At 30.8% G+C, this 15,061-nt stretch overlaps 1 protein-coding gene across 1 annotated transcript in view; it reads right to left on the bottom strand.

Moving 5' to 3' along the window:
- Positions 1-15,061, bottom strand: part of rasa2 (RAS p21 protein activator 2) — a 162,698-nt gene that overhangs the window by 119,473 nt on the left and 28,164 nt on the right. The window contains exons 5-7 of the mRNA XM_073850642.1: positions 9,746-9,822; positions 400-483; positions 80-152 (exon numbers count right to left, since the gene is read on the bottom strand). Of these exons, the coding sequence (XP_073706743.1) occupies positions 80-152; positions 400-483; positions 9,746-9,822 (234 nt within the window). The remainder of the gene's footprint in view (positions 1-79; positions 153-399; positions 484-9,745; positions 9,823-15,061) is intronic.

Raw genomic sequence — 15,061 nt, 5'->3', positions numbered from 1 at the left:
AGAAGGGTTAAGAAACATAATTGAGACTCACAAAATCAACTTTCATTAACTAATGTTCAATAAACGGATGTGGGTGTACCTCAAAATGAAAGGTCTCATCAAACTGAGGGTCGCTGGTTTTCTTCTTCACTTTAGTTTTTTTCTGGTCAGACCTGAAAAGAGAGAGAGAGAAACAGAAAGACAGAGCAGGATGTTATTATTGAATCAGAGCGGATGTTATGTACTCATTTCTGTCTAGATCAGAAACAGAGGTCTTATGACTGACTGATTTAGAAACAATCACAATAGAGCACTTTGACTGTTCACCAATACTTCAGAAACCATCATGTTTTATCGTTTACAGTAAACCTTGTGATTTTGGAGCACCTTCAACATGACTTTATGCGTTTATAAACCCACCTGGCGGGCCCTACGAGTGTCACTGTGGCGTACGGATCGCAGTTCTGCCCACTTATTAATGGCAAACCTTGACATGCAATTATCCTGCAAAAAGCACAGCTGTGTTAATGAAAGGACTCTCTTCATACTGTGATTAAACAACATTCAAGTCTACATGAATCAGCATTCTGAACCCATTTTACTTCTTAAATGTGACGTAATTTTTAAGTGACCCTTACGAAAAAGACGTTTGTTCAAGTGTGCTATTAGTATACTTCTTTTAAACTAAAAAAAAAGGCAAAATAGGATTTCTCAGAAATGTGTTTTATATACTTGACAATGACATTTAAGTATACTTGATTTATACTTAGGAAAAAGATAAAGTATATATGATCTCTACTTGTGCTCTGAGAATCTGTGTTTTCATTGTTAGACGCTAGGGGCGCTATTGCACATCTTCTGGACAGAATTTCCAAAACACAAGTGAAGAAGAAACCGAAACAACAGATGCTTCCACATGTAATCTAACACAATCGTCAGACATAAAACAGCATCAAAACCATAGATATGGAAAACTGTGTAACGTTATGGAATAAAATGTTGATTATGACTGTCAAGCTTTGGGATGTTGATCAACTCCATCTACGTTTTGATTATCATCAATAGTCTTTTTGTTCAAAATGTTATTTATTTTTTATTTATGAAACGTAACCCACATTCAAATGTTTATAAGAAAAAGAATGCACAAAGCTAGATTTTTTTGATGTTTTGTTATGTTCAGATATTCATATAACAAAATATATACAAATTAATACCAAAATAGGGACATAGTAGTATACTTAAAGTATGATGTAAAGTTCACTTCAAGAAAACCTGAGTATACTTGCAGTATAAAACGACTAAACTAGTAGTTTACTGAGGCTATACTTCAAAGTGTACTAAAAATGCATAAAATGTATTTAATTAGTAAACTATCAGTATACCTAGAAGTTCACTTTTAGTATACTTGCAGCACAAACTGAAAACTACTCAAAGTTTACTACTGTTTTATTTAAAAGTATACTTTTATATAATAGAAAGTAGGCCAATTTAGTCCCAAGGAGTATTGAAACAGTACACTTAAAAGTACACTACTAGTACACTGATATTTGTGTACATACTTCATAAAGTATACTTAAAATATACTTGAACTTTACATAAGTATACTTAATAAAAAAAACTTTTTGGTAAAGTATGATGTAAAGTTCACTTAAAGAAAACCTATGAACATACTTGCAGTATAAAACTACTAAACTAGTAGTTTACTGAGACTATACTTCAAAGTGTACTACAAATGCATAAAAAGGTAGTTTACTACTGTTATACTTAAAAGTATACTTTTATATACTGGAAACTGGGCCAATTTAGTCCCAAGGAGTATTGAAATAGTACACTTAAAAGTATACTACTAGTACACTGATATTTTTATACTTACTACATAAAGTATACTTAAAATATACTTGAACTTTACTTAAGTATACTTAATAAAATAAACTTAAAATAAACTTCTTTTTGGTAAAGTATGATGTAAAGTTCACTTAAAGAAAACCTATAAGTATACTTGCAGTATAAAACTACTAAACTAGTAGTTTACTGAGACTGTACTTCAAAGTGCACTAAAAATGCATAAAAAGTATTTAATTAGTAAACTATCAGTATATCTATAAGTTCACTTTTAGTATACTTGCAGTACAAACTGAAAACTACTCAAACTTTACTACTGTTATACCTAAAAGTATACTTTTATATACTAGAAAGTGGGCCAATTTAGTCTCAAATAGGTATTGAAATAGTACACTTAAAAGTACACTACTAGTACACTGATATTTGTATTTTTTATATATCTATTTGGCCTCTCCCTTCAAATCCAAAGCTTGAAATTTGATCAAACCATAACTATATTTAGTGAGTTATATAACATTCCATTGGTGACATTCAAATCAGCTGAATTTACAACAATGTTCAGTTCATCAGAGGAAACCAAAGGTTTGAGTTTGATCACTGCAGTGGCACAATAGGGCAGGTGACTGTCTAGCACCGAAATCTGCGTCACATTTACAAATGAATGTGAATGAATGAGAGAATACGAGGAGGATGAAAGAAGAACAAGCATAAATGAAAGTGTCAGATAAGAGCGCTGAAAACAGAAGCGCTGCTATCCAAGACAGGAAGCAATTCACACTTGTTGTTGTCATGGTGACAGCCATGAAGCGGCGAAGGAAGGTGAGAAAGAACGACGGAGAGCGAGAGCGCACCGAAGAAAGAAAAAAGCAGTGTGACGGCAAAACAAAACCACAGGAGCAGCGCAGTACGAACTTCCTGCCGTCACGGCATCGCTTCCTCTTTCGTCAGCCTGCTCTGTGGGAGAGTGTGAATGAACGGCGATGGCCAACGTGAAACACACAGACGCACGTCAACAGCTCTGTGTCGAGTCAAACCATTTTTCTCACCGTTAAAGAAAACACACACACCCGATAGAGGTGCGAACGGGAACTTCACAGGTACTCTGACGACACAAACCTCTGAAGCGATCAACACACCTTCCACATGTTACAGAAATGTTTCACATTAGGTGCACTGAAACCACAATAGTAAACCAAAAAAGGACCACTTCAAAACGTGCTTTGTTTATGCAGGCCTTTTTAATATACAGAAAAACATGCATGGATACATAAGCCTATAGACCAGCATCTTATTATCTCCCAAACTCAGCCGAACCCTTTAGATTCCCATTTTTTAATTTTGGTAACACTTTCTATGAATACATTATAACATATTCTTAAAACATTATAATGAATGCATAATGCATTATAAAAAAACTTATAATATGTTGTAACATCTCATGAGTATTAAGAACAGTTTTGATGTGTGGTTATAGCTTTTAAGAGTATGATTACCTCCTCATAACGTATTTTAAGTCTCATATCTTGCCGTGTTACGCATGTCACTTTACTTAAAGCATACAAAGACCACTTATAAGTAATATTAATAATGATATTTCTCAAAGAGCCATTAGATCAGGTATCAGATCAGATGAATGTGTAATATGATCAGTTTGATTATTTTGATGGTACCCTTTATGGTGCGTTCACACCGGACGCGAATGAAGCGGCAAGCGCGAGTGATTTACATGTTAAGTCAATGCAAAGACGCAAATACCCATCCTGCGGTGTGAAACGCGCAAATTGAGTGTTTCAAGCGTTTGAAGAGTTCAAAAATCTGAACTTTGGTGAAAATTTGCGCCGCGTTAACCAATCAGGAGCTTGCTCTAGTAGTGAAGGAGGCAGAAATCCGAAACAACAATAGAGGACAAAATCACCGTTGCTGTCTGTGGTTACTCGGAGCTGTACGATACATCTTTGTACTTTTATAGAAACAGGAATAAAGAGGATCTTGCTTGGAAGAAAGTGAGTGAGGAGGTCGGACAATCTGGTAAGTTTAAAAAAAAAAAACGCTCTTTACTCAATCTGACCTACATATATTTACATATTGAGACTAAAAGCAAGCTAAAGCAAGCTAAAGCTGGCAAATTGAGCTAATTCACCTATTTTACAACTGCTTTCCCGCTGACGAGTGGCAGAAGCCCCTCCCATGACGCGAATTTGCATCTGTTGTGAAGTAAATGTCACGCGCGAATGACGCGAGTAAACTTTAATGTTCAAGCGTCCAACTACGCACGAATAGCGCGATTTATTCGCGCAAGTCGCGTCTGGTGTGAATGCACCATTAGACAGCTGTTGATAAGTAATTCTGCAATCGCATCTCAGCTAGCAGTAATTATTAATAGTAGTATGCTAAATATATGCTAACACTGTATTTTGATAGTTCCCCAAAAGACAAACTGATTATAAGTAACTTTGCAAGTACATGAACCTTCTACCTAGCCTAATCTTAACCTAAGTCTACTAATACTCTAATGGTGCATTCACACCAGACGCGACTTGCGCGAATAAATCGCGCTATTCGCACGTAGTTGGACGCTTGAACATTTAAGTTTACTAGCTTCATTCGTGCGTGAAATTCGCGCGTGACATTTACTTCACAACAGACGCAAATTCGCGTCATGGGAGGGGCGTCTGCCACTCGTCAGCGGGAAAGCAGTTGTAAAATAGGTGAATTAGCTCAATTTGCCAGCTTTAGCTTGCTTGTAGTCTCAATATGTATATAGATGTAAGTCAGATTGAGTAAAGAGTGTTTTTTTTTTAATTTACCAGATTGTCCGACCTCCTCACTCGCTTTCTTCCAAGCAAGATCCTTTTTATTCCTGTTTCTATACAAGTACAAAGATGTATCGTACAGCTCCGAGTATCCACAGACAGTAACAGTGATTTTGTCCTCCATTGTTTCGGATTTCTGCCTCCTTCACTACTAGAGCAAGCTCCTGATTGGTTAACGCGGCGCAAATTTTCGGCAAAGTTCAGATTTTTGAACTCTTCAAACGCATGAAACGCTCAATTCGCGTGTTTTGCTTCATTCGCGCACCGCAGGATGGCTATTCGTGTCTTTGCATTGACTTAACATGTAAATCACTCGCGCTTGCCGCTTCATTCACGTCCGGTGTGAACGCACCATAAGAAGTGTTAATTGACATGTAGTTGGAAAGTTGCTTATAGTCAATAGACTAAGGGGATCAAAATCAAAATAAAACAAAATATAATGTAAAAAATAAATGTAATATGATATAGTCCATTATAAATTAAGTAGATATGGTGTCCATTGTGTGTTATAAATAAGCATTACAAATAATCATTAATCATTATAATGATTTATAATTGTTGTTATGATTATTCATAAAATTATATAACATTTTATAAGGTTTTTTATAATGCATTATGCATTCATTATAATGCCCTTATAAAGTATTATAAATAGAGGCTTCATAGAAAGAAATCGTAAAAATAGAATTTTATAGTCAGGTTCTAGAGAGAGCTAACCTACAGATCTGCTGCTTAAGCTTTTTAGTATTATTCTTTTTAGCCAAGTTTCTGAATGCTTCTCCTTCTAGAGCTTTTAAGCTAGAACCAATGAACTATTTTAAAAATCATCAAAATCCCATAGACTTACATTGACTGAATGTTCAAATGAGCCAAAATTATTCAAACTCTAGCTGTCAAAATTGTTTGAAAAAATAATGCTGCACTGAAGGTTCATAAAAGCATGTAGTCTCCATTATAATTAATGGAAGAATTTTGAAACAACCAGGACTCTTCCTAGAGCTGGCCTCCTGGCTGAAAACCTAGTCTAGAGCATTCAGAACCTCAGACTGGGCAGAAGGTTCTCCTTCCAACAGGACAATGAAGCACACAGCAAGAGTGGCTTATAGACAACTCTGTGAGTGGCCCAGGCATGGCCTGGCCTTGAACACATCAAACATTTCTGGAGAAACCTGAAAATGTCTGCCAGCCCCCATCCAAGCTGACAGAGCTTGAGAGGTGAAGAGGTGAGGAGAAGAATGGCAGATATTTGCCGAATGCTGTTGCAAAGCTTGTTGCATCTCACCAAAAAGACGTGAGGCTGTAACGGTGCTTGAACTAAGTACTGAATTGAGGGTATGAATACTTATGCAATGTACTTATTTCAGATTTTTAGTTTTAATAAATTTACAAAGTTGTGACAATTCTGTTTTACTTTGTCAATATGGTGTATGGTACGGAAGCCTGTTTCCGCCACTGAATAAAAAATAAAAATAAAAAAAGTTTATTGCGACTTGTTGAATCTCACAATTCAGATTTTTTTTTTTTCAGAATTGCATTATATAAACTCGCAATTCTGACTTTTTCCACACAGTTCCGACTTCATTTCTCTGAATTGTAACTTTATATTTCAGAATTCTGACTTTATAACTCGCAATTGCAAGTTTTATCATGGAATAGCAACTTAATTTCACAGAATTCAAAGTTTGTATAATGCAATTCTGACTATATAACTCACAATTGTGAGTATATATCATGCAATTTTTACTTTAAAACTTATAATTGTGAGTATATATCATGCAATTGCAACTTTATTTCTCAAAATTGCAAGTTTGTATAACACAATTCTGACTGTATAACTCACAATTGTGAGTATATATCATGCAATTTTTACTTTAAAACTCAAAATTGTGAGTATATATCATGCAATTGCAACTTTATTTCTCAGAATTGTAAGTTTGTATAATACAATTCTGACTATATAACTCACAATTGTGAGTATATATATCATGCAATTTTTACTTTAAAACTCACAATTGTGAGTATATATCATGCAATTTTTACTTTAAAACTCACAATTGTGAGTATATATCATGCAATTTTTACTTTAAAACTCACAATTGTGAGTATATATCATGCAATTTTTACTTTAAAACTCAAAGTTGTGAGTATATATCATGCAATTTTAACTTTAAAACTCACAATTGTGAGTATATATCATGCAATTGCAACTTTATTTCTTAGAATTGTAAGTTTGTATAATACAATTCTGACTATATAACTCACAATTGTGAGTATATATCATGCAATTTTTACTTTAAAACTCACAATTGTGAGTATATATCATGCAATTGCAACTTTATTTCTCAGAATTGTAAGTTTGTATAATACAATTCTGACTATATAACTCACAATTGTGAGTATATATCATGCAATTTTTACTTTAAAACTCAAAGTTGTGAGTATATATCATGCAATTTTAACTTTAAAACTCACAATTGTGAGTATATATCATGCAATTGCAACTTTATTTCTCAGAATTGTAAGTTTGTATAATACAATTCTGACTATATAACTCACAATTGTGAGTATATATCATGCAATTTTTACTTTAAAACTCAAAATTGTGAGTATATATCATGCAATTGCAACTTTATTTCTCAGAATTGTAAGTTTGTATAATACAATTCTGACTATATAACTCACAATTGTGAGTATATATCATGCAATTTTTACTTTAAAACTCACAATTGTGAGTATATATATAATGCAATTTTTACTTTAAAACTCATAATTGTGAGTATATATCATGCAATTTTTACTTTAAAACTCACAATTGTGAGTATATATCATGCAATTTTTACTTTAAAACTTATAATTGTGAGTATATATCATGCAATTGCAACTTTATTTCTCAAAATTGCAAGTTTGTATAACACAATTCTGACTGTATAACTCACAATTGTGAGTATATATCATGCAATTTTTACTTTAAAACTCAATTGTGAGCATATCATGCAATTTTTACTTTAAAACTCAAAGTTGTGAGTATATATCATGCAATTTTAACTTTAAAACTCACAATTGTGAGTATATATCATGCAATTGCAACTTTATTTCTCAGAATTGTAAGTTTGTATAACACAATTCTGACTATATAACTCACAATTGTGAGTATATATCATGCAATTTTTACTTTAAAACTCACAATTGTGAGTATATATATAATGCAATTTTTACTTTAAAACTCATAATTGTGAGTATATATCATGCAATTTTTACTTTAAAACTCAAAATTTTGAGTATATATCATGCAATTTTTACTTTAAAACTCACAATTGTGAGTATATATCATGCAATTGCAACTTTATTTCTCAAAATTGTAAGTTTGTATAACACAATTTTGACTATATAACTCACAATTGTGAGTACATACCATGCAATTTTTACTTTAAAACTCAAAATTGTGAGTATATATCATGCAATTTGTACTTTAAAACTCACAATTGTGAGTATATATCATGCAATTGCAACTTTATTTCTCAAAATTGTAAGTTTGTATAACACAATTTTGACTATATAACTCACAATTGTGAGTACATACCATGCAATTTTTACTTTAAAACTCAAAATTGTGAGTATATATCATGCAATTTGTACTTTAAAACTCATAATTGTGAGTATATATCATGCAATTGCAACTTTATTTCTCAAAATTGCAAGTTTGTATAACACAATTCTGACTATATAACTCACAATTGTGAGTATATATCATGCAATTTTTACTTTAAAACTCACAATTGTGAGATTATATCATGCATTTTTTACTTTAAAACTCACAATTGTGAATATATATCATGCAATTTTTACTTTAAACTCACAATTGTGAGTATATATCATGCAATTTTTACTTTAAAACTCACAATTGTGAGTATATATCATGCATTTTTTTACTTTAAACTCACAATTGTGAGTATATATCATGCAATTTTTACTTTAAAACTCATAATTGTGAGTATATATATCATGCAATTTTTACTTTAAAACTCATAATTGTGAGTATATATATCATGCAATTGCAACTTTATTTCTCAAAATTGCAAGTTTGTATAACACAATTCTGACTATATAACTCACAATAGAGTATATATCATGCATTTTTTACTTTAAAACTCACAATTGTGAGTATATATCATGCAATTTTTACTTTAAAACTCACAATTGTGAATATATATCATGCATTTTTTACTTTAAAACTCACAATTGTGAGTATATATCATGCAATTTTTACTTTAAACTCACAATTGTGAGTATATATCATGCAATTTTTACTTTAAACTCACAATTGTGAGTATATATCATGCACTTTTTATTTTAAACTCACAATTGTGAGTATATATCATGCAATTTTTACTTTAAACTCACAATTGTGAGTATATATCATGCATTTTTTACTTTAAACTCACAATTGTGAGTATATATCATGCAATTTTTACTTTAAACTCACAATTGTGAGTATATATCATGCATTTTTTACTTTAAACTCACAATTGTGAGTATATATCATGCAATTTTTACTTTAAAACTCACAATTGTGAGTATATATCATGCAATTGCAACTTTTTTTATTTCTCAGAATTGTAAGTTTGTATAATGCAATTCTGATTATATAACTCACAATTTTGAGTATATATATCATGCAATTCTGACTTTAGAACTCGCAATGGCAAGATTTTACTTTCATGGATGGAAAAATGCTTGTTAGCTTGTTTGCGAAAAATGCGTGTTTAGTTTAGAACAGGTTTATAAAAACTTTTTGATGCAATCCTAATAAAATACTCAAAACCTCTGTCCACATAAATATTCAAAAATATGGCAGTGTAAAAATAAATGCAGAGCATGCAGAGACGGAAGTCACAGAAAAATGATCATGACACCTACTATAATACAATAAAACATACAGCATGCATGGCTACTTATGAATAGCTAACAATGGAGAAAAATAACCAATAGCCAAACCCTGACCTCTAAATTCAATATCCCGTTTCACTTTTAAGTATGCAATGTTACGAAAGTACAGAATGCCGATTCATGTTGAGCTCAAATAAACACATGCACTGACAAGCATCACTTACTGAACCACAAGCTGTTGACAGATGGAGCCATTCTCTGTGATCAGTTCATTCAGCTTCATCTCCAAATGAACCTTCCCCTGTAAAAGTAAAAAGACGTATTTCACCAAATGCAACAGATGCAATTACACTTCATTCAGCTGAGTTATCTACAGGATAACACAAGCAAAAATGTCCTGCTGTCTTCAGACAGAACAGTGCTTCTTTGTCTGTGTGCGCTGACCCATTAATTAGCATTCACAAATTACACAAAAAAGAAAAAGCTATATAGATATATACTTAATTTGCAATGGTTTGGCATTTTCTATAATGACATTCAGACATTTTAAATTAAGTTCTAACGGTTAGTTTTTTTTTCAGATAATAAGATCTATTTTGTCCCACAAACCTGTCTAAAAACAAAAAAGTTTCCTGAAATACAGAACGTGTGCCACTATAGATTAAAAGACATGTTTATGATAGATATACACTGCAAAAAATACTTCTGACTTAGACTTTTGTCTTGTTTCCAGCCAAAACATCTAAAAATTCTTAAATCAAGAAAGATTTTCTAGACGACTAAAAAATATTTTCTTGTTTTCAGAAAAAAACAAGTCAAAATTAAGTTACAATTTTAAAGTTTAAAAGTTAAAATTTCTCAGAATTGTGACTTTATTTTTCAGAATTCTGAGTTTGCATAACACAATTCTGACTTTATAACTCGCAATTGCGACTTTATATAATGCAATTGTCTTTTTTTATTCAGAATTGCAAGTTTACATGACGCAATTGTGAGAAAAAAAGTCAGAATTGTGAGATAAAAAGTCACAATTACCTTTTTTATCAAAAGACTGTTTATGATAAATAAACACAGCAAAAACTGCTTTTCTTACTTAGATTTTCGTCTTGTTTCCAGCCAAAATATCTAGAAATTCTTCAATCAAGAAAGATTTTCTAGATGAGTAAAAAATATTTTCTTGTTTTCAGATAAAAACACGTCAAAATTAAGTGAGTTTTTGCTTAGAACAAGCTAAATAATCCACCAATGGGGTAAGCAAAAATATATTTTATTTTAAACAGAAAACAAGATTATGTTGCTTGTTTCAAGCAAAAATGCACTTAATTTTGACTTTTTTTTAAAACATTTTACTCATCTAGAAAATCCTTCTTGATTTAAGAATTTTTAGATATTTATAAATAACAATCTAAGTAAGAAAACACTGCAAAAAATACTTTTCTTACTTAGATTCATTGTCGTTTCCAGCCAAAATATCTAAAAATTCTTAAATCGAGAAGGATTTTCTAAATGTGTAACAAATGTTTTCTCGTTTACAGAAAAAAACAAGTCATAATTAAGTGAGTTTTTGCTTTCTGTATGAAATAATTTTTTTTTTTTTTTTTTGCTTACCCCATTTCCAGATTATTTAGCTTTTCTAGGCAAAAACTCACTTAATTATGACTTTTCTGAAAACAAGAAAACATTTTTTTACACATTTAGAAAATCCTTCTCGATTTAAGAATGTTTTGATATTTTGGCTGGAAACAAGACAAACAATCTAAGTAAGAAAAGCATTTTTTACAGTCTATATATATATATATATATATATATATATGTTGAAATAACCTATCCAGCCAGTCAAATTTGTTGAGGCTGATAATGCAGGAATGAGAAAGAGTGAAACAGAGGAGAGACTAGGAGGAAAGGACAGGGAGGGAGAAAGATAGAGAAGAAAAACAAAATAAAAACACCCACGTACTCCTACGCAATATTTTGTGCAAGTTCCTTTGACAAATGACACAGAGAACGCACCAATAAATCAACATTAACAGATGTCCAAAAGCAGACAGAACTACTTTTTTAAAAACTCGTTTACAAATATCCACTATGGAGTGCCAATTTCTTAAAGAAACACAGAATCTAATCATTTAGTGCTCACTGTTGAGAAGATCTGTAAAATACAGTGGATTCATTCTAGAGCAATTCATTTTCACACGTATGTTGACGCGTATTGTTGTGTGTAAATAAGCTGTTGTTTGTTTTTTGAAGTAAGTAAGGGCTTTTTGAACACAGCAATGGAGGACCGTCTTGTGACTTCAGCCAGTTCTGGGCGGCTCTGAACATTATCTGACGAAATTGCCACCCACCTTTTTCTGGTCCTCAGGGTTAAAGACACATACACCACAGTGTTTAACAGCTGTTGTAAAGTAACCCTCTAACATGTAGACTCAAAAAACATTTGATATAGACAATTATCAATATTTCATACTACGTATAGTTCACATCTATTTACAAATTTACTGACATGTCACTCAAGACTTACTGGTGTAAAATGATAACTAAACATAATTTGGAGTATTTCTTTGTTGCACAATGCATGTTTCTTTATATTATACCTACAATGTGTTTTAATAACACTGATAATAAGCAAGATATTTAAAGTGAAACTGAACAATAAAATATACTTCGGTACATCTTGAGTTTCAATACTGCAAAAAAAGCTTTTCTTAGATTTTTTGTCTCGTTTCCAGCCAAAATATCAAATAAATCTTAAATCAAGAAAGATTTTCTAGACAAGTAAAAAATATTTTCTTGTTTTCAGGAAAAAAAGAAAAAGAAAAAACAAGTCAAAATTAAGTGAGTTTTTGCTTAGAGCAAGCAAAATAGTCTGCCAATGGGGTAAGAAAAAATATCTTATTTCAAACAGAAAACAAGATTATTTTTCTTAATTTTGTCAATTTTTTTCTGAAAACAAGACCATTTTTTTCTCATCTAGAAAAACCTTCTTGATTTAAGAATTTCTAGATATTTTGGCTGAAAACAAGACAAAAAAATCTACGTAAGAAAAGCATTTTTGCAGTGTTAGCAGACTGAAATACAGTTTATTATTAAGCACATAAATATGTAACTGTATTAGTAGCAGACTAAGCATGAAAGAAATGTATTTCAAATACATTTTAGTACTTTTTCTTTTTACTAGGGGCAAAAAAAATGTAATAATATTTTCCACATAAATTTACTAAATAAATACTGATCCAAATAATTAATATTATTTATATGCATTAATATGTGACCCTGGACCACAAAACCATGGGCTTATTTGTAGCAATAGCCAAAAATACATTGTATGGGTCAAAATGTACCATTTTTCTTTTATGCCAAAAATCATTAGGATATTAACTATTGATCAGGTTCCATGAAGATATTTTTCAAAACTTAATTTTTGATTAGTAATATGCATTGCTAAGAACTTCATTTGGACAACTTTAAAGGTGATTTTCTCAATATTTAGATTTTTTTGCACCCTCAGATTCTAGATTCTTAAATAGTATCTTAACAACCCATGCATCAATGGAAAGCATATTTATTCAGCTTTTGGGTGCTTTATAAATCTCAATTTTCAAAAAACTGACATTTATGACTGGTTTTGTGCTCCAGGTTCACAAATAACAGTACACTAAAATAAAGACCAATATTTTTACATAAATATTAATAATATATGAAAAACGCTACACAGAGAATTTTTTGAGAACCTTTGAGTATTATATGCATATTTAAAAGTAAAAATTATTGTCTTGTTTTCAGAAAAAAAAACTAGTTAAAATTAAGTGTTTTTGCTTGAAACAAGCAAAATAATATGCCAAAGGGGTAAGAAAAAATATTCTTGTTTTTGTTTGAATTAAGATTATTTTTCTTACCCCATTGGCAGATTATTTTGCTTGTTCTAAGCAAAAACTCAAACTCAAAAACTCTGAAAACAAGAAAATTATTTTTACTTGTCTAGAAAATCCTTCTTAATTTAAGACTTTTTTGATATTTAGGCTGAAAACAAGACAAAATTTCATTTGCATATTTAAACCTAACATTTTAGAAAACTTTAAATACAAAAAAATAGCAATTATCAATGTAATTAATCAACTGGGTAAGTAAGGCGATAACTATGTTAATTTTTTACCCAATTCACCTGCAGTGTCTCACCTTCAAATAATAACTATCTGCCAGTGGGTTAAGTAACTCTTGTTTTAAGAATATTTTACTTACCCCACTGGCAGATAATTTCATTTTTTGCTTAAAACAAGACTAAGTTTCTTATGTAATTTTGCTTATCTAGTAAATTCAGCTTAATTTAAGAATTTTTAGATACTTTGACTAGAAACAAGACAAAAATACTAAGTAACATAAGCTTTTTTTGCAGTGCAAAAATATTTTGTACAAATACATCAGACATACACTGCAAACAATTATTTTATTACTTAGCTTTTTTTTTTTCCCTAAATCCATCTTAAATCAAGAAGGATTTTCTAGACGAGTAAACATTATTGTCTTGTTTTCAGAAAAAACAAGTCAAATTTAATTGCATTTTAGCTTGAAAAAAAGCTAAGAAATCTGCCAATGGGGTAAGAAAAATAATCTTGTTTTTTTTGCTTACCCCATTGGCAGATTATTTTGCTTGTTCTAAGCAACTTGCTTTCTGAAAACAAGACTCGTCTAGAAAATTCTTCTTGATTTAAGAATTTTTAGATATTTTGTCTTAAGTAAGAAAAGCATTTTTCGCAGTGCTTCCTCTTTCCACTTTTTTTTTTAAATACATTGCACGCTGCAAAAAAAGTCTTGTTTTTAACAAAAATATTTTAAAAAATTCTTCAATTAAGATGCATTCACTAACTAAGAAAAATGACATAGGATACTTAGTCTTGTTTCCAGGCAAAATGTCTAGACGAGTAAAAATGATCGCCTTCTTTTAAAAAAACAAGTCAAAATTAAGTGAATTTTAGCTTGAAACAAGCAAAATAATCTGCCAGTGTTTTCTGTTTGAAATAAGATATTTTTTCTAACCCTACTGGCAGATTATTTTACTTGTTCTAAACAACAACTCACTTAAATTTTGACTTGGACACGAAGACTAATTAGACACTAATTTTCACTCATCTAGAAAATCCTTCTTGATTTAAGAATTTTTTTAGAAATTCTTTCTGGAAACAAGACTAAAAATCTAAGCAAGAAAAGCAATTTTTGCAGTGTTTCCTCTTCCCACTTTTTTTTTAAATAAATTGCTTTTTTCACACTGCAAAAAAAAGAATCTTGTTGAGTATTTTTGTCTTGTTTTTAACCGAAATATCTAAAAATTCTTTAATTAAGATGCATTTAATAAATAAGCAAAATTACAAAACAATTAGTCTTGTTTCCAGCCAAAAAAATTTTAAAATTCTTAAATGAAGAAGGAAAACTGGTCTTGTTTTAAGTAAAAACTAGTCAGAATTAAGTGCATTTTTGCTCAAAACAAGCAAAATAATCTGCCAATGGGGCAAGAAAAATAATCTTGTTTTCTGTTTGAAATAAGA

This window comes from Garra rufa, chromosome 11 (assembly GCF_049309525.1).
Source record: "Garra rufa chromosome 11, GarRuf1.0, whole genome shotgun sequence".
Classification (NCBI taxonomy): domain Eukaryota; kingdom Metazoa; phylum Chordata; class Actinopteri; order Cypriniformes; family Cyprinidae; genus Garra; species Garra rufa.
This window is presented reverse-complemented; position numbering and strand designations above follow the sequence as displayed.